Genomic DNA, 18,391 nt, shown 5'->3' on the forward strand with positions numbered 1-18,391 from the left:
CCAGTCGTGTCCAAATTGCTGCCAACAATAGCATCGAATTCAACACAAAACATCTTAAAATGTCATTATTTTTTTTCCCTATTTCCCTTTTGAAACTCATTTACCCGGAACCTCCCATCAAAACTGAATCCAGGCTGAGCCTGCTGTTTTTCCCAGTAACATCTGGACCTACACTACTCCATCACTAGAATTAGGGCCCGGATCTCACTGGGTGGCAGTGGGGACTATCTTTCCCTACATAGATGGGACAGAAAGCTACAAGCAGCTCCTCCTCCCACTGAGCACGTCCTGAGCTCCATCTTCGTAAAAACTATCCACACAACCTCAAGAAACTTCTAGGTCCTCTCCTTCAAACCCCCCCCCCCCAGCCCCTGCTCACCCTTCCTGGAGTTCTGGGAAGACAAACCCATCTCCACTTCCCCAAAGTGATGACTTTTCCCTGTGGCAGCAGGCCAAGTCTGGCTCCCAAGAGGACATAGCCCTGGTCTGGTTCCCAGTCCCATAGGCACCACTGTGGGAAAGCACTGGAGTTTCAGGCTGGTGCCTCCAGGGAGGGGGCACAGACAGGCGCTAAGACTGCGACGGACCCAGCCCAAAACGTGGTTCCCTCTGGGTCAAGACTGCACACTTAACAAGAACTAAGTTTCATTTTCTCCATTTTATTTGTCAATATAAAAATACTCAAATATTTACAACAAATAAATATGTGGGGGACACAATAAGTTACACTGTTAGGAGCCCTTTTCCTAGAGCTGGGAGAGGATATGCCAGTATCCACAGCATGCCTGCCTTCTCCCTCCCCTCCCCCCAACAACCTTCCCCAGCCCTGTTGGAAGAGCACAAGTATAAAATACCACTGAAGCCAGAGGCCAAGCGGGAGGCCCTGCCCACCCTTCCCCCTGAAGCAGGAGGTTCCATCTCCCTCCCCCCGCCCTGACAACATTCACAGCCCTAGGAGCAAGACTAGGCCCACCCCGAGTCCTGCACTCTCCCCACAGGGGTAAACACCCTGTCCATCCCGTCCCCATATGTACATCAACTGTCCCAAGCTCGGGACAGGGAGGGGTAGGAAAGGCAAAGTGGCATGACCCCCTTCCCCTTCATAGCTCCAAAGACTCACCAGGAGGACCCCAGGCCAAGGGAAGACTGACAGAGATGCACACACCTCCATACACACACACACACACACACACACACACACAAACACGCCTCCATACACACATACACGCACGCACCAACACATGTATGCACAAATACCCACATCTTGAAACTTCTGCCTTGCAAAGTTTTGGCTGCTGGGTCCCACGTGCCTGAAGCTCACAGAGGAAGGCGTGCCTCCTGTGAGGCTGATGTCCTGGTGAGCCACACCCAGTGGCAGTCCCCACGCTGAGCAGGTCCTCGAGGCAGGGCAAATGCCGGGCAGTGTCTGTCCCAGGCAGAGCAAGTGGCCCCGCCGTGTCCCTGAGGTAGCTGGTGCCTGTGCAAAAGAGTGTGCCTCCCAGGGGCCCCCACCCATGAGGTGGGTGGGGCCCCTCATACTGAGGACTCCTCTGGGTTAGAGTCAGGCAGTGGCTGGCGCTGTTGCAGTTTGCGGCGCAGTTCGTCAGCAAGCTCCGGCAGTGGGTGCCCGAGTCCTTCTCGGTCCTCCCCTCCCAGCTGTAAGCGCACATAACCATTAGCGTTTGAGTTCCGACCCCCCCCTAGGTGAAGCCGAGTTGGAGAAGGCAGGGGCTGGCCAGGTATACCAGGAGGCGGGGAGGGGGGTCCACCCCCGGGCTGGCACCGGGCGTGACCAGGCACAATCTTGAGAGAGCCATCTGAATAGTAGTAGCCAACGGGATCCCACAGTTTCTCGTCTGTTTCTGGGCCAGGACGGAAGGGGGGACTGGTTGGTTCCTTGGGCAGTTCTAGGGGGTACACCAATGTCCTCTCGGCCGCCTTGGCACCTTTCTCTAGCTCTTCCCGAAGTCGCCGACGAAGAGACAACACCAGCAGCAGCAACACCAGGCACACGGCCCCCAGAGCCACCACAGCTAGCCATACCAGCCCCAGGTTTTCCAAGGGAGCCCGGGCCTCCAGCGTCACAGACGGGCCGGCCACGACAGTAACACGGTAGCTTTCTGCAGGCAGCCTGGTCCCCTGTTCCTCCAAGTAGCAGCGATAGGGGCCAGTGTGTCGGGGCTGGGCAGCCATCACTACCAGCACCTGGAGTCCTGGGTCATAAAGGAAGGAGCCAGGTTGTCCTTCAGGCAGGTCCTGGCTTTTGAAGGTCCAGCGAGCACGGGCCAAATTGGATGACAGGTGGCAAGGCAGGACCAGGTCTGTGCCCGCCACTATTGTGATGTTCTTGGAGACAGGTCTGACTATAGAGGCGAAAGGTGAGAGAGAACAGTATTAACGTAGGAAACCCAGAGCCAACAGCGGAGGAGGCGCGCCAACTGTGGCTGTGATGCGGGGCCCATCCCCAAAAGAAAGGAACAACAACAAGAAAAACAGCTCACCTTTCTTAATGCCATACTGGTTACACATCTTTGAGGTGTCCAAGTTTGTCACTTGTTGGACCAGAAGGGACCTGGTGGGAGGAGAGGACGTCAGCAAGGCTAACCCCAAACTGCGCTTGCCTCCCCTCCTGGCCCTGACCAGCAGACTCACCCCGGGTGATCACTGGTGGTGGCCACACAGCGGCTGGTGTTGACATTCCAGGCACAGTAGGGGTCCCGGGCAAGGACACAGTCTGCACAGAAGTGGTACTTTGTACAGTCAGCCAGGGGCAGCTGAACCAGCTGTGAGTGAGAGCCAGCAAAGAGCAACTTCTGCAGAAAAACCGGGCAAGGGCTCAGCCTCTGAGAGCGAGCGGGGCACAGAGAGAGGTGTCTGGGATTGGTGCAGAGAGCATGGGCGCACTAGGTACCAAAGGAGGAGGAAGGCAGGAGGAAAGTCCAGGCAGGAGGGAGGGACAAGCTTGACGAGGGCTTAGCCAGCACAATCCTAATCACTGCACAGACGTGACCCCATTAGACAAGGCCAGCAGACTATGAGGCTGAGGTGTAAACACACTTGCTCACACACAGTCCTCCAGCTCTAGGAGCCAGCGCAAGGGCACCCATCTAAGCTGCTTCCCTCTGTCTCAGTGGTGACTGCCGATCTGGGTTTGCTCTAGCCCAGACTTCCCTTGCTGCCATTATTCAACATTCAATGATCGGGAGCAAGTTTGTGTCACAATAGCTGCTAAAAGGCAAACAAATCCAAGTCAGAGGGTGCTACTGTGGGTATGCCAGTTTTGCATGAAGATTTAAACAAACAAACAAAAAAAACCAAATGCTTCATGGGAATGATCCAGGAAATTGAGGGCCTGGCTCAGACACCCATTGGGGACTGATGTCCCTGCTGCATGCGTACCAAAACCATCTTGGAGCCTGGGAGGTCTGGTCAGCCAGAGCTCAGTCAGGGCATGACTGAGAAGAGGTCTCAGGCAAAGCCCCAGACCCACTTGGAAGGGTCTGAAGAAAACATGAGGGTTTTTGCCAAGGCTGGATTCTGGGACTGTAAGAACCCTTGGAGGGCAGGTTCCGGTGCCTAGTGCCCGCCCTTCCTGGAACCCGCAAGACTTAAGTGAGGAGTCCTGAGCCGGCCAATCACATGAACCTGACTAGGGAAGCAGAAAGACCAGGTGTGAGGTAGACGGTGATGCGGAGAGAGGGAGAGAGAGAGAGAGAGAGCGAGCGTGCGCAGTGCGGAATGTGTGGTCCACCCTGCCGCCTACCTCGCTCTGAGACAGCACCAGACTCCCCACTGGCTCCTGGTCGAACACCTGCACTTCCTCTATCACGTGGATCCAGGGCCCCAGGGTCACAGCCTTCAGCAGCCAGCCATCGTCTGGAGAGGCGATGAGGAGGGCGTGTGGAAGGCGAGGCCTGAGGCCTGCCCAGGCTCCCAGCCGGCCTTGGGCACACCCAAAGAGCCTACCTGTGCCGATGAACAGCACTGTATAGGTGGCACCATCCAGTCCAGTGACCCTGTCGGCCGCCATGTGTGTGAAGTTGGTGTCCTTCTTCACCAGCAGGGGGCGGCCCCACCGAGGCCGTACCTGGTCCTCCATCAGGGGGTGCTTCTTGATGAAGTTGAGCGTGTTGTCAGGCAGCTCCAGGGAACTGGTGTAGCCGTTGTGGCGGTGCTGATTGTTGATGCACTGGGGGGGGGAGGGGGGAGGTGAACAGTGGGGGGGGGGGAATGACAGGGCCCTGGTGCTGGGAGCGCAGCCCCGAGCCGATCCGTGCCATGCCGCGCCCAGGACTCACCGAGCCAGGCCGGGGGCTGGGCACCGGGTCAGTATAGCGGGCCCACTTCTGGGCTTGCTCGCTGTATTCTTTGTAGGGGCCCTCGAACACCTGCTGGATCTGTTCCAACTGGTACTCGCACACTGCCGACAGGTCCATGTCACCCCTGGGACAGCAAAGGAAGGACCTGGGAAGTCGGGCCTGGGGCCTACCTGCCCGCATCCCACCCCGCCCAGCTCCCCGCTCCAGAGGCAGCCCTGAGAAGGTAGGGCCCGGCTCAGCCGTCGGGGCCATAAGGTGGCTCTGAGGTTTCGCCTGAGGCAGTTTTTCTGCTCCTCTCCCTGACAGAGCTTTAAAAAGAGCAGGCCAGAGTGATCTTGGCTGCCAGGCACTGACCGGCTGGACTTCCTTCCAGAGACCTGGGCAGGCCCTCACACCCACACAGCCACCCCGGCCGGCCTGACCACCTGCTCCTCCCCACCCCCAACACCCCCAGAGCCACTTACCACCGCGCCTGAAAAACTCCAAAGAAGGTGGTGTTGTGCCAAGAGGTGCCCGGCAGGGTGTGCACTGACCGAAGCTGGTTGAAGTAGACATTCCAGTCAGGGGCCGCGCACACCAACTGTGCTTTTAGGAAAGTTGTCCACTTCTTCTGCAGGGTCCGCGCGCCCCCCATGTCGCCCTGGCAGATGGCAAGGAGACACGGCTGGTCAGCCCCTGCCCGGCCCTCGGGGCTCCCCCTGCCTTCCCCCACACCCGCTTCGGAACTTGGTACCTTACAGACTCGAGCCACACGAGCTACCACCTGCTCAGCATAGCAGTCATACTCCACTGCCCGCTCACTGAAGAAGAAGTAGACCTTGTCATCGTCCCCCGTGAAGCTCCCCACGCTCTCGGGGACATAGGCGGAGCCTACGAAGTGGGGTTCTGGGGCAAAGTACGGCGGGTCAGTGGCACAGTGCTAGGGTCTCTGAAGCCCTAGCTTGGCCACTCTTGGCCTCCCCGATCCCGCCGCCACTCACCATTCAGCCAAAACGCCAGGTACTCTGTTTTGACCGGGTGGTGGGGGCCCATGTTCCGCAGGATAATAGGCTCTGTGCCCAGGAAGTTGTTGAGTGTGGCTGAGAACATCTCCCCGTCTACGAGAGACAAATGGCACATCAGCTAAGCCAGAGGAGGAAGGTACAGATGGCTAACCAAGTCCCAGAAGGGTTACCCTGTCTGTATAGGGGGCAGCCACTCACCCACGAGGAGTCCAGTGTGGCCCTTAGCTGGGTCATAGGGACATTTACCCTTCCCATCCTCAAGTTCTTCACGCTTCAATTTGAAATTGAACTTGTTCTAGGGGCAGGAAGACACGAAAGACAGGCATTAATGTGGGGCCCTGCGCAGCCTGAAAAATCATGGTCTCAAGAGTTCAAGGAAGGGAGTCACAGAGATTAGGGACAGGTGGGTAAGGGACACGCCCGAAGAGGGGAATAACACTCACGATGTAGGTGCACTTGGGCTGGAAGGCGTAGGTACCGCAGACATACAGGTGGGAGGTGTTGTATGGTTGGAGGAAGCAGATGAAGTTGAAGCATTCGGTCTTCAGGGAGAGAGGTACACACACGTCAGTGAGAACTGAGAATCAAGGGCGTGGGCGGGGCCACCAGGGTCCAGAATGGAGAGGGAGGCCGCCGTGGACAAAGCGCCCTGAGCACCCACCTGGTTGCTCTTCCCTTTCCGGGTACACTCCACCTTCTTCTCAGTTGGGGCCCTCCAGGAGATCTGAGGATGGGAAAGGACACATCAGCAATGTCACAGGCATGTGCTAAGCGTGTGCCACAGAGCTACACCGTGCGTGACACCTGGTCCCGATTCTGACACAAGCCCCAAATTATCCCTCCTGGCAGAGCCCCAAAGGGGAGAGCAACGGGGAACCCCGCCACCAGGAGACCTCTGGGCTGAGGGACAGCCTGCCCAGGCCCGCCCCGCCCTTTCCCTGTCCCCCTGTGCCTCCCACTGCCCGACCTCTCACCACTCCGCGAAGGTCCAGAGCCTCTATGCTGAAGGAAAACAGCGCCTCTCGGGCCCCCACATATAAGAGCCCAGAGTGCTCTCTCAGGGTCAAGGTCAGGAAGTCCTGGACGCCCGGCAGGGAGAAGCGCCTCATTACTGTGGCCAGCTCTGTAGACACAGGGCAGGAACAAGGTGGGAATGAGCAAGGGGTGAGTGGCAGCCTCCCCGGGTTCCAGGAGGCCCCCAGGCCTCACCATCACCCATCTCCACAGAAGCTAGCGCCACACACACAGATGACAGCCAAACCCTACTGGCCAGAAAGGACTTTTTCTGAATAGACTCTGGCTCAAGAGCTCCACCCTACCCAGGCTTCCAAAGCCCCTTGTCAGCCTGGGAGGAGACAATCTGGGCTGGTAAAGGGGAAGGAAGGATATCTCAGCCAAAGCTTCCGGCCACAGGAAGCCATCTGACTGATGGGTCAGCGGTACCTCAGGCACGGAGCCGGGCACTTGGCCCACCCTGGTCTCCTCAGCTGCCATTTCTTCCTTTTGCTCTGCCACTCCTGGACCATATTAGAGTCCAGCCAGACCCCGGTGGCAGACCCAAAGGGGTAGGGAGGCGCAGAACGGTGGCGGGCATTCCTTGTCTAAGAAGCCATTCACACCAGCACCAGTAAGTGCCCATCCAGGCTGCCAGAGATGCGAACACAGGTGGGTATGGGCTGGCAAGGTGGCATTGTGGGGAAGGAGGAAGAAGTTAGGACTGGGAGGGCAAAGGAACCAGAGACTCAAGAGATTAGAGATGGTGTTGAAGCCTGAGATGCTGGGCTGCCATCCAGCACACGTAGGGCACTATCATACACATAGTCATGTGATCTGTCAGAAGCCCATATTCCTGGCCACCTGGCCACAGACAGGGTCCACACTTAAGTCAGCCTCAGTCTTGGAGGCAATGAGCAGCCAGAGCTGGGTCGGCATGGGAGGGGCTCCTTTGCCGCTGAGTGCAGCCTGTGGGAGGTGAGATCATCCCATGTCCCAAGAGCCCAAATGGTACAAACACCTGACATCACCTCTTCATACAGGTGTGTGTGCAAGCTCGCTCTGTTCAGCTCTGCCTCCTTTCCCCGTTAAGCACAAGCACGTATATACACCCACCTAGAACCACCAGACAGCTCCAGTGCTGTGGCCGCAGGGGAGGACCATTGGGTGAGTTAAGGGGCTTCTAGGGACAGACAGCTAGAGAGACTGGAGATGGGGTTAGACTTACACTTGCCCCAGGGTTCAGGTTTCTTTCTCTAGGCTTCCAAGCACTAATGACAATTCTAGTGAGGAACGGTGAGGGTGACTCAGAAACTACCTCCCTTGCACACCAAGACAGTCAGGTGTGGGTCGGGGGTGGGGGGCGATGAGAGATTGCACAGAGTTATTCTGGTGTCAGATGGGGGCAAATCCCAGGTCTCCACCTGCCCTGCCGGTTCTGGGTCCCTGGGGCCACTCGCATTTCTTAGAAAGCCACAACCACACATATCAGTATAAAGGTGCATGCTCGGGGGTAATTCCTCAGCAAGCATCATCCCCTTCTTCCCCCAGCATCCAATCCTGCCTCCCTCTGGCCCCGCCTCCCATGCTTCAGGTACTCACCCCCAGAAGATACTGTCTTCCGGGGCACCAGGTTCCACCACACCTCAGCCCCAATGCCCAGACCCCAAAGCCCTGCTGCCGTCAGCCAGACAGCCCAGTGCGGGGCCATGGCAAACACCCCGGCTCTAAACTTCAGTCCAGCAGTCCTGCTGAAGGAAAAGAAACTGGTCAGCATCACAGACCGGAAGAGGGCCCGCACCAAGAGACCGGCAGCGCAGGGCGCACACTTGAACACAACTCCCCCGGAGCTCCTGGATCTCCCCCTGCTCCCCTTTTTTGGAACAGACCTAGTTTCTGCAACTGGCCTCTGCCTCCCAGGGGCCCCGGGGGTCTCCCGGAGGAGCAAAGGGAGGAGCTGAGTCAGCAAGCAGTAGGCGTGGGCAGTCATCAAAGAGCCTTCTATGGCCTCCAGGCCATCCCTACTCCCTCTCTTCAACAGGGAGTTGTGTAGTAAAAATAAGAAAGGGACTCCCCTCCTGTCCTTCCTTCATTTCTAAGATTTTAGAATCATCTTAAGAAACAGGACCTGCTACCTGGGCTCCGGCCAACCCCAAGACCTAATTTGGGGAGGTATACCCCTTCCTTATTCGGCAGAGCAGGCAGGCGGTAGGTAGAGCCAAGACCCCCAATGGGGGACTTGATGCAGGCTACGTGCAGAGTTCCCGGCCCCAGCCTGTCCCCTCCCCCAGCGCAGACAATAGCCGGGCTGAGCCCAAACCCGGTTCCACATCAGCAGGGCTGGAGTAGGAGTGGGGCCGGGAACCAAAAGGGCCCAGCTTCCCGAGGCCCCTTTGTTGCCCAAGAGGGAGGCAGGAAGTGGGTGGGATGGGCGTGGAAACGACCAGGGCCAGTCCTGTTCTTCCAACAGCCTTCGGAGACACCGACCCTCCATCCGAGAGGCGGTCGGGCAACGAGCAGGCTCCGGGCTTATGGGGATCTCCTCACCGCGGCGGGAGCGGGGCCGTGAAATGGGTTTGGGAGGCCTAAGGGGGTTTCTCCTGGAGCACATGATATGCCCACGAATGGCCCTCGAGGGCTGCGCTCCCCCTGGCTCTGACGAACGTTCCTAACTCGGAGATTGACCCCCGGGGACCCCGGCCTAGGCACTAGGCCAGAGGGGCTGGTTTCCACTAATCCAGACGTTCGGGGCCGATAACAGAGACGCAGAATCTTGGGATTTCACCCAAAACAAAGGTTCCATGCCAAGACCCGGTCCAAGTCTTCCTACCGTGGGCTCTCCCCTCCCCCAGCTCCGGGGATTTGAATGCAAACAAAGCGGCAGCAGTGGGAGCGTGGCAAAACCTGGCTTGCGGACGCCCCCTGTCGGCCCCGAACCCCTGCGCGGGAAGGCGTGGGGGGGGGGCTGCCTTTCCCGGGGCAGTCCCCCTGACACACCCTCAGCTTCCCCTCTGCCAATTACCCTACGCTGGGGTCACAACCCGGTGGCGTGCTCCGAGAATCCGCCCGCGTACCGTGACCCAACCCCCAGCTCTTTCCAAGGCAAGGGACACGGACAGCCAGGGGGATGGAGGGGTGCAGGGCCAGGATTGCGCCCCACACTTGCACACCCGGAGCAGCCAGCCGATCGTGGATCGCGGCGCTGGAGCGCGGGACCGGGCGGCCGAGCTCCGAAGAGTGTGGGTTGGTTCTCAGTGCTAGCCCGCCTCCCCAGCAGAACGGGAGGGCGGGGGGCCGCGCTAGGGAAATCCGATCCCACAACATCGGCCACGGTCCAAGCCCGCCCCGAACTTTCCGTCGAGGTGGGGGAACCGGAGCAGTTCGCGAACCTGGCAGAAATCCGGACTGCGCGCCGGACAGCCCGGGGGTCTCCCACTGCCCCTGGCTCCACACCCTAAGGCGCCCGCCTCTCCGGCCACTGGAGCTGCAGACATTGCTTGCCTTGCTGCTTGCTGATCGTCCGCTGGGCAGCCCGCGGAGGGCTTGAGAGGGACCCGGATCGGACAGCTGTCCGCGCTGCCGCCCCGCCCTGCACCCCCAGACGGGTCCCCTCGTGCGCACGCCAGCACCTACCCGAGTCAAGGGGACAAAGCGGCAGCTCCAGGGCCCCAGGGCTCCGGCCTCACTCACCTCTGTCGTGCAGCTCCAATCCCTGGGCGCCGCCCTCGCGTTCGGCTCCGGCCACGGTCCTCCTCCACACCCGCCCCGCTCCAGCCCGCGTGCGCCCGCCAGCACGCCTAGGCTCCGGCGCCACCACCCCTCTGCCCCAGCACCGCTCTCGGCGCCCCAGAGCTCGGGGTCCGTGCTCCACCGCGCCGGGCGCCGGCTCTTTCTCCGCTGCTGCCGCTGCTCTCCGCCCCCAACCCTCTGACGTCAGGCGAGGAGGGTGGCGAGTGGTGGCCGGGGGCGGGACGCTAAGACCCGCCCAAGAAGGGGGCTGCGACCCGCTGCCGTGCTCGTCCAGCTCGGAGGCTTTGGGACCCTGGCGACTCTAGGACTCTAGCCGCCGGGGAGTCAAGGTCTACGCCGCGGCGCCGGCGAGGGAGGGGCGCGGGGAGGGACTCCAGGCGTCGCCACCGGGAACCGCACTCACCTGGTCTTCCCGAAGTGTGCCTTCAAGCCCTGCGGGCGGGCTGGGCTCAGGAAGGGCTGAGGGGCTCCCCCCAAGCTCCAGTTACAGGAACGAAAGGTGCCGAGCCATTTTGGGATGCGTATCCGAAGGGAGGGAAGCAACGGAGGAAACCGATGGCTCTCTCAGGGGTTAATTAACCACAGTGGTCAGCCTGTTGGCTCCAGAGTCCTCCTTTCTGGCTCTAACCCTTGGGCTGGAAGGAGCAGCTAACTAATAGGCAGAGAAGACCCCACACACACACACACACAAGTCTCCAGGCAACTCCTAGTTTTCCGGCTCCAGCAGAACCTACCACCAGGAAATGACTCCTAGTGCCACTTGTTCAGATGAAAGGAGCTGAAGGGAGCTGTGTGGACAACCACTACCACCTTCAGAACTGCCAGCCTCCGCCCACTGTCGCTCCTAGATAACTTGTCGCTTTGGCCTCCTGGGCCCTGCTGGATGGCAAGTCCTCCTGCCAGCCAGCTGGCCCTCAAGCTAGGCAGCAGAGAATCTCGGGGAAGCTGCTCCACCAGGTACCTGCAGACCACCCCTAGCCAGGCTCAAAGAACGGGGGAAAAAGGGAAGAGTAAAGGCCTGAAGATTCTGTGGTAACTTTAAGCCCCAGGGACAGTTCTAGAGGGGAGAAACGCGTGAGATCCCATCAGCAGATCTGGAGTATAAGTCAGTCCGACAGAGGCTTTTGTTCTGGGTTAAAACTTGGCATCTGAAAAGTGGAGAGCAGTGTGGATAGCTAAGAAAGGCAGCCCAGTCTGGTTTCAGTAACAATTGTGTCTTTGCTAGGACACAGAAGGGCCCCTTCTCCCCCGCTGTCCAGGGCCACACTTCCCAGCTCCTTTCCATTAGGAAACAAAGCTGCAGCTCTGGAGATGCTGGAGACAGAAGGCAAGCCAGGTACTGCCAGGGACGGGCAGGGAAAGTCCGGTTGGAGCTGGCCATCGAGGGAGACATGCAGGTCCCTCCTCTGGCTCACACTGGGTTTCCATCTCAATAAGCATAAGCTGCTACACAGCTAGCCTTTGCTCTGTTGTTCTGTGCACTCATTTTGTAGCCAGCTGTCAAATTTTCTGATGTGCTCAGGACACCGTAAAAGCTGAGTATCCTCGGCCCTGGGAGGCTGAAGCAGGACTTCTAAGCCAGCCATCGACTGTCTCTCTCATTTTATCAGAAAGATTAAGCAAGATCTAAAACTGGCTCAAATTCACATAAACAGCAAGGTAAAATTTTTGAATGAGGTCTTGGAGTGATGGCAGGAATCTATAGTTGCTTGGGGAGGCTGAGTTAGGAAAACAGCGAGCCCTTCAGTTCACACCCACCTTGGCACCCTACTGAGACTGTTTCAAAAAAAAAAAAAAAAGTTGAGTTCTGTGATTCCAATTTCTGTCTTTCTAACAGTCACCATGCACAAAAGCTAACGTTCCATTGTCTGTTGTTTTCCTCTCTCTCACCCTTAAGTCTTGCCCCCAGGAATAAGGACGGCTCAGTAGTGATCTGAGCTCCCTGGCTCTGCCTCCAAGGTGGCTCCGGTGGAAAGTTTCACAAGGTTTTGGTTTCACTGGCAGGGACAGTATTTTGTACCTTCATGGCAGGCATTAGGGTCTTCTAAGCCAGGGATGGAGTGGAAATAAGACCAGACTGCTCCAGTAACAGCGCCGGGGAGCCCCTCCCCACTGGGCTCCTCATCAATAGGGTTCCCCCCCCTCATCCCCATCCCCATCCCCATCCCCGGGACAAGCTACCTCTGCACACTCCTGCCTGCCATGCTCTATTTACCACCTCTATTTACTACCTCCGGTCTTCCCCACAGGTGGGTGGGCAAAAGACAAAGTTTCTTCCAATGACTACTTGTTCATGATTCATGCTTTTTAATAAAAGGACAGCTGGCAGAAAAATAAGGATCCTGGACCTTCCATCAAGGAAAAAAAAGATAAGGACATCTATCTGTATAATCTCCCTAGGCCTGCCTAGCACAGCCTAGGGAAGGCAGCACACTAATCCTCATTGGAGCCTGACAGGCCAGACCCCCTTAATGCCCCTTTGGCCAGAGCTTAAATGCTTGTGATCAAGCAGACACGTCAAATGTCCCACTGAGTTCAAGCCCATCCTTATGGAAACCCAATACTGGTCATAGTAGCCTTTCCCAGCTAACTAGTGAAAGGAAGGTGTACAGTGTACACTAGGGACTCGAGTCAAGGCCTCCTTGGCCCGGGACCATTTCCAAGGTAGCCAGGAGCCCACGTCTCCCCACAGGTGGGACCGTGAAAGGACCAGGGTCAGCCATGTCTCAAGGAGCGCTCTGACCACTGCCACCCAGGGACTGTGACGTAGGAAAGGGACTTCCCGGTCTACTTCCTCCAAAGGAGAGTTATCAAAGCTGTCCACCTGGGAAGCCTTTCCCTTCCCAGCCCCTCCCTTCCAAAAGGAAGCAGGAAAACATCTGTCATCGCAGCCCAGGATACTGCTTTTCCAGTGGCTTCTATCAGGATATCCCTTGCCTTCTCCCAGGAGCTTAGGATCAGAGACCTGGAGGGCAAATGGTAAAACAGCCAGCTTCATTCCAGAATTCGTGGCCTTCAAGAGGCTCCGTTTCTGATTGATCCCAACCCAGTTTTAGGACTGGTCAGCTCCCAGTCCGTCCCAGAATAGGACACTTACATGACCCAGGGGACAGTGTCCACCCTTGAGTGACCTCACATTGCATACCTCTGCTCAGGTTGCAGCCAGGCTTCTGGATGGGACTGAGTTGTCACCAAGGCCTGCCTCCTCTCCCCTGTATCTATTTCTCTCAGGAATGAGTATGTTTGGGGAGTAAGGAGCTGGGGAGGATTTCAGATGCCTGCATTGATGGACACCTAGATCCCTTTTCTTAAAACCAGGTAAGGGCAGCTTCAAGAACTGGAAATCCCCCAGTTCAGCCTACCCACCCCTCTTCCCTTGGCAATGAGAACAAGAGAGGGAAATTTCAAGGTGATTTCCAGGTTTCCAGAGCTAACCCAGTTAGCGAGGATGAACGGTCAGGATGTACTGTGTCCAGCAGGGGTGCCCAGAGGCAGGGTGAAAAGGGCTGGCTCTCCAGAGCCTCCTCTCAGAGACCTGAGGCTGGCCTGCTTGCTGCTGCTGGGGTGGGAGGGTATGCCAAAGAGGGTTGTGATGCAGCCAGGAAGAGAAGAAGCCAGAGCTATCAGTCAAGTCACCTGGCTGTGGACGGGTTTCTTCCACTTCTCATTTGGCAGAGGCTGTGACAGAAACGATGTCCTCTGTGGTACCCAGTGCTGCACAGAGCCCATGCCTTGTCACTAAATAATAGATGTCTCTAGCTCCTGGCCTTCTGGGGACCCAGAGAGGGAGGTGACTGTGTCAGAAACAGACCTAGGGAGGTATGGGGTCTTGACTTCAGGTATGTTCTTTTTGAGTGTCTATATCTCCTTCCTAGTCAGTCCCTAACCCTGGAGCACATAAACAGAGAAAACTGCGTGCGACCGGCCATCACCAGCTGAGGCATGGACTTATCCTCTGCCACCTCCTGGCACCTCTTATACCTGCAGCAAAGCTCACTCTAGCTCTGGAAGTGTAGAGGGGACCAGAGATGAGCATGGATTTTGTCAGAGGAGTGAACAGATAAGAAAGTAAACAGGGGCTAGGGGCTTGCTCCCGGAGCTACAAAAGGGCCCAGTCACTCCTCCAGGAATGCAGGTCAAAGACATCCACTTATACAGTTAGAGATCAGGACCAACTGACCCGGGGGCAAGGCCAGGGAAAGGAATACAAGCATCCACCCCCACTCCTAAGTCTAAGGAGTTGATTTCAGAGCTCAAGGATAAGTTGAATTAATCGTAATTACAGCCCTGATCCCCATCCTCTCTGTATAGCATCCCTAGAAGGGGCGGAGTAGTCCCAGGCAGGACCCACACAAATGTTCTTCATCCAAGAGTGCCCAGGCTCCAGCAACTCTGTTCGCAGGGGTGACCGCTCAAGTGCAGGAGGTGGGTCCTAGGCCCCAGTCACATGACTGTCAGAGGTGAGACCAGCAGTCAAGCAGAGGTGAGGCCCCAGGACAGGGGGTAAGGAAGGAAACCGCTGATACCAAAACAAGACTTTAATGGGCACAAAGGAACCCATATTAGTGATGGACAGAGAGGGTGGGGTGGGGGCAGTGACCAACAAGGACGGCCCAGGACGACCCAGGAAGCCAGAGCTATAGAGACGAGGCCCCAGGATAGAAGAGAGGGCTGAGCAGTCAGGGGAGTTCAAGGGTGGGGTGGCCGGGGGGGGGGGGGCGAGGGCCCTAGTGGCAGTAGTCTCTCGCTTCCTAGGCTTCAGCCTCCTATAGTTCTCTCCTTGCTGGAGTCCAGAGCCTTGGGCCACTCTGCCCTTATCGCTTTAAATGTCTTTCCAGGGGCTGAAGTACTGGCCCTGCGAAGGAAAGAAAAGCAGTCTGTAATGGCCTAGCCCAGAACTGCCCTCTGTGCACAGGCCCATATCGGTGGCGTCCATTCCCATCCACAGAGAGGCGTCTTTCACACCAGGTGCTGTGGCACTAAGACTCTTCAGGCTCAGAGACCAGATGCAGTAGGTCAGCAGGCTACCTGACTGAAGTGCCTAGAAGGCTCAGCCAGGTGTTATCTCCTACCACTAATGGCCCAAGGGATAAGGGAGGAAGATGGTGTCTGCGCACACGCCCGGCCAGGCTCCAATCACCTTGCCTCCTCTTTATGACAAGCAGTGTTTCCTGCCAGAGACCAGAGGATCAGGGGAAGGGCTGAGTTCCAGTCTTCTGTTTCTCAGGGACTTGGGAATCTAAACACCAAGTAACAGCCTATGGCCAGTGTGTCAGCCTCAAGTCAGGGTTAGAGGGAATTGTAAGGGAGGAGTCAGGGACAGGCATGCTGGGAACACAAAGTCCAGCTGTCTCCATTAAGGGCTGAGGGGCTCAGGGCCAGCCAGCAGGACATGGGTATTGGAGAAATGGGGTGTGGAAGGGAGTGTGCAGATGGGGACTGCTTTGTGCCAAGGACCGAGGCTGGCTGTGAACCCAAATGTTCGCACTCACTCGAAGCTTACATGACGGGGCAAGCCACTGACCCTCTGGAACCTCTAGTTTGCTCATCTGTGAAATGGACTTGTAACAATCCCTGCCTCCTGAGGGCTCTTCAGGCTCCCGAAGAAAAGGGTCTTCACTCTGTAGCTAAATATTACTACCTAGATGAGCTGAGATAGTTCCAAGAACAGAGCTTGCTCATACAGAATGAGAGTGTGTGCTGTGGCTGTGAGGTGTGGCAAGGCATTGCTTAGCATGAAGGAGCCGCCCCCCCCCCCACAAAACAAAACAAAACAGAGCGGCCTGGGAAATGCTCTTAACAAAGCGCGAAGCCAGCTGAGGTCTACAGGACAAGTGGACAGGGGGTGGACAGCTGTTGCCTCCGGCGGGCGTCCCTTCCTGGCTGTTCACGACTGCGCATGAGGGCTGAGTTTCTCTGCATTAGTTCACGAACAGGCCTCCCTGTGTCCCCTTCTGCATCCCCTCCCTGGGTCCTGGATTAAGAACGAAGGTCCCCTGAGACATCCCCACCCTTCACCACACTGCCCACTCCACCCTGTCCCTGTGGAGTACAGCAGCTTCAGGGGGGGGTGTGCCGCTGGGCCTGCCAAGCCCCCTGACAGGCTACTTCCCTTCCCTCCCAGGACTAGGGCAGCGTGGGGCAGCACCTGGGGCTGACAGTGAGCCAGCAGGTCCTGCCAGCGGATGTAGGTCTGGGTGGCTAGGTCCTTGAGTTTGGTCCGGTGCATGGCCTGGGGGCTCTCCCGGATATGGGTGCTGATGTGGCGGTCCAACTGCATGCATAACAGCTGCAGCTCGCCCTGCAGAGGAGGAGGGGGCCTGTCATACGCCAGGCAGACTCTGGAGGCCAGGGCAAGGAGGACTAAGGCAGCAGGGGAGAGGTCTCTGAGTGGCTGCTGGGAAGCGGGGCAGGAAAGGGAGGGGGGAGGGCAGCTCCTAGGGGACAGGTCAGCATCCCTTGGGAATGGCTCTTGGGACAGGGTGGGCGGAAGAGGCCCTGGCAGCCCTCTCCACTCTACAGTTCCTGATGGAAGGCTGGCTCCATCCTGGCCGCTGAGGTCCCACATTGCTTCAAGCAGTGGATACCACTGGGTACCCAACCCTTCCCTGCTCCAGAATCTTGGGAGACTCACCCATTGATCTGGAGTGATATCCTGGCTACTGACCACCACCCCAGCCAGTGTCAGGAGGCTGTGGCACAGATAGCAGACCTAGAGAGAGAGAGAGAGAGAGAGAGAGAGAACACAGCAAGGGCGCTTTCTTAACTCCATGGAGCCTGTGAAGGGCCTCGCTCTCAGCATACAACAGCTTCCAGAAAAGCACCTTCAAGGAAGGCCTGCATGGACACAACTTGGCCTCGTTGTCTTAGAGCCGTCATTGTCCCAGTAGGCTGTGCCCACATTCCTTGGAACTAACAATTACCCCCAAATGTCTGCCACCTAGAAAGCCATACCACCGCCAAGGCTCCAGAAATGAGAGCCCAGAGGGTCTGTGCACTCCGACCCCTGCACAGCTGTTTGCTGAGTCACCTAGGCCTGTGCTCAGTGACTGAGGTGAAGCTGTCCCAAGTGCAACCTCTAAGCCCCCACCTTGGAAACGTGCCCCACAGTGGATAAGCAACGTCCAAACCCAACGGAGCACTGTCTGACATCAGTCCTGACTACAGACAGGAAGCTGGCGAGGGAAGGGAGGCCAGTGGGAACAGTATGGGGTGAATATCTTCATACCTTCCCCCCCACGTCCGCCCTCACTCTTGCCACCACTTCAGAGATAAAAACCACAGCAAAGTCCAGGTAATCCCTAACTTCGAAGCTAAAGCAGGAAGACCGTAAGTTCAAGGCCAGCCAAGGCTACATAGGAAGACCGCTCCCCCCCCCCCCCCCCGTCAAGAAAACATACAGCAACAATGAACACAAAAAAGAGACAAAAAGAAAAACAAGAGAATTAGAACAAGGGCCAGAAGGGACAGGCATGTGACACCCTTGGACTCTCTACTGGAGGTATTCATCTAGGGAATTTCTGCCTGCTAGCAAAGAAAATGAACTATGAGGTTCCTGATAGATGGAGGGTTACTGACACCAGCAGCCTGCTCTTAGCTTTGTTCTCCTTGCTTTTGTGAGACAGGGTTTCTCTGTGTAGCCTTGACTGTCCTGAACTCGCACTGTAGACCAGGCTGGCCTCGAACTCACAGAGATCTGCCAGCCTCTGCCTCCCGAGTGCTGGGATCAAAGGCGTGCGCCTCCAACGTCCCGCTACTCCTGTCCTTTTGGATAGCCAGATGGTGGCCAAGAAACAACTGCATCATTTTTGCAGGGACCAAGAACCTTCCCTAGAGCCGCTTCTGAAGACACTCAACTTGGCCTGTGCACTAAGACCAATGTCTCCTGGGGAGAAATGCCACCTGGGCTCCCTGCAGCAGCATTGCCTTGCTTAGGAAAGACATCAGCAGAATAGCCAAAGCCTCCAGGAGACCTGACTCCACAGACTGATGGACTGGGGGGTGGGGGGTACGGAGACAGGCCATCGTGGGGTGGGCGGGCAACATCCAAGCTTTCCGAACTGGGCTCTACCTGCCCCCCCACCCCCTCCCTGGGCTGAGTACTGCTGGCCATCCAGCATTAAATAGAGAGCCCTAAGGAATTCAGAGACCCCTTCGTTCTACAGGCTCAGGCCTGTGCATCTCAACTTGACTAAGAGCTTCTACTCAGAGTGAGAAGGAGCCTCAGGAGTCCTTCTGCTTCTGGACAGAGCGTGGTAGGGGCTGCAGGGAGGAAGTGACTAAGCCGGAGAGAAGGGCTGAGGCAAAAATGGCCCTAAGGAGGCA

The 18,391-nt window shown here is 57.3% G+C and overlaps 2 protein-coding genes across 5 annotated transcripts in view; both read right to left on the bottom strand.

Moving 5' to 3' along the window:
• Positions 1-1,199: 1,199 nt before the first annotated feature.
• Sema4c (semaphorin 4C) lies at positions 1,200-10,290 on the bottom strand. Of its 4 annotated transcripts, XM_051204558.1 has the most exons (16): positions 10,007-10,290; positions 7,919-8,064; positions 6,298-6,446; positions 5,985-6,047; positions 5,767-5,865; positions 5,522-5,618; positions 5,300-5,416; positions 5,053-5,204; positions 4,784-4,959; positions 4,299-4,443; positions 3,967-4,189; positions 3,764-3,876; positions 2,653-2,813; positions 2,502-2,572; positions 1,746-2,363; positions 1,532-1,656 (listed from the first exon to the last, which is right to left on the bottom strand). In XM_051204558.1, the coding sequence occupies exons 2-16, from the start codon at positions 8,025-8,027 to the stop codon at positions 1,604-1,606; spliced, it is 2,346 nt and encodes a 781-aa protein (XP_051060515.1). In that variant the 5' UTR covers positions 8,028-8,064; positions 10,007-10,290; the 3' UTR covers positions 1,532-1,603. The 4 variants fall into 4 exon arrangements, with proteins under 4 accessions (XP_051060513.1, XP_051060514.1, XP_051060512.1 ...); XM_051204556.1 differs by having other exon boundaries at positions 1,200-2,363; positions 7,919-8,067; XM_051204557.1 differs by lacking the exon at positions 10,007-10,290 and adding an exon at positions 9,391-9,521 and having other exon boundaries at positions 1,200-2,363.
• Positions 10,291-14,805: 4,515 nt separating this feature from the next.
• Positions 14,806-18,391, bottom strand: part of Fam178b (family with sequence similarity 178 member B) — an 84,568-nt gene continuing 80,982 nt past the window's right edge. Inside the window, exons 13-15 of the mRNA XM_051204576.1 lie at positions 16,701-16,778; positions 16,215-16,367; positions 14,806-14,921 (exon numbers count right to left, since the gene is read on the bottom strand). Of these exons, the coding sequence (XP_051060533.1) occupies positions 14,889-14,921; positions 16,215-16,367; positions 16,701-16,778 (264 nt within the window). The 3' untranslated portion in view covers positions 14,806-14,888. The remainder of the gene's footprint in view (positions 14,922-16,214; positions 16,368-16,700; positions 16,779-18,391) is intronic.

This window comes from Phodopus roborovskii, unplaced genomic scaffold, assembly GCF_943737965.1.
Source record: "Phodopus roborovskii unplaced genomic scaffold, PHOROB, whole genome shotgun sequence".
NCBI lineage: Eukaryota > Metazoa > Chordata > Mammalia > Rodentia > Cricetidae > Phodopus > Phodopus roborovskii.

What these genes read in the sequence shown, in the direction of transcription:
- Sema4c (XM_051204556.1), bottom strand. Translation starts at nt 8,027, where the DNA reads ATGGCCCCGCACTGGGCTGTCTGGCTGACGGCAGCAGGGCTTTGGGGT. An exon ending in GGAAAGGGAAGAGCAACCAG is followed by an intron (nt 5,866 to 5,984) that starts GTGGGTGCTCAG and finishes CTCTCCCTGAAG; the next exon opens with ACCGAATGCTTCAACTTCAT. An exon ending in GGAGTTTTTCAGGCGCGGTG is followed by an intron (nt 4,444 to 4,783) that starts GTAAGTGGCTCT and finishes TTGCTGTCCCAG; the next exon opens with GGGTGACATGGACCTGTCGG.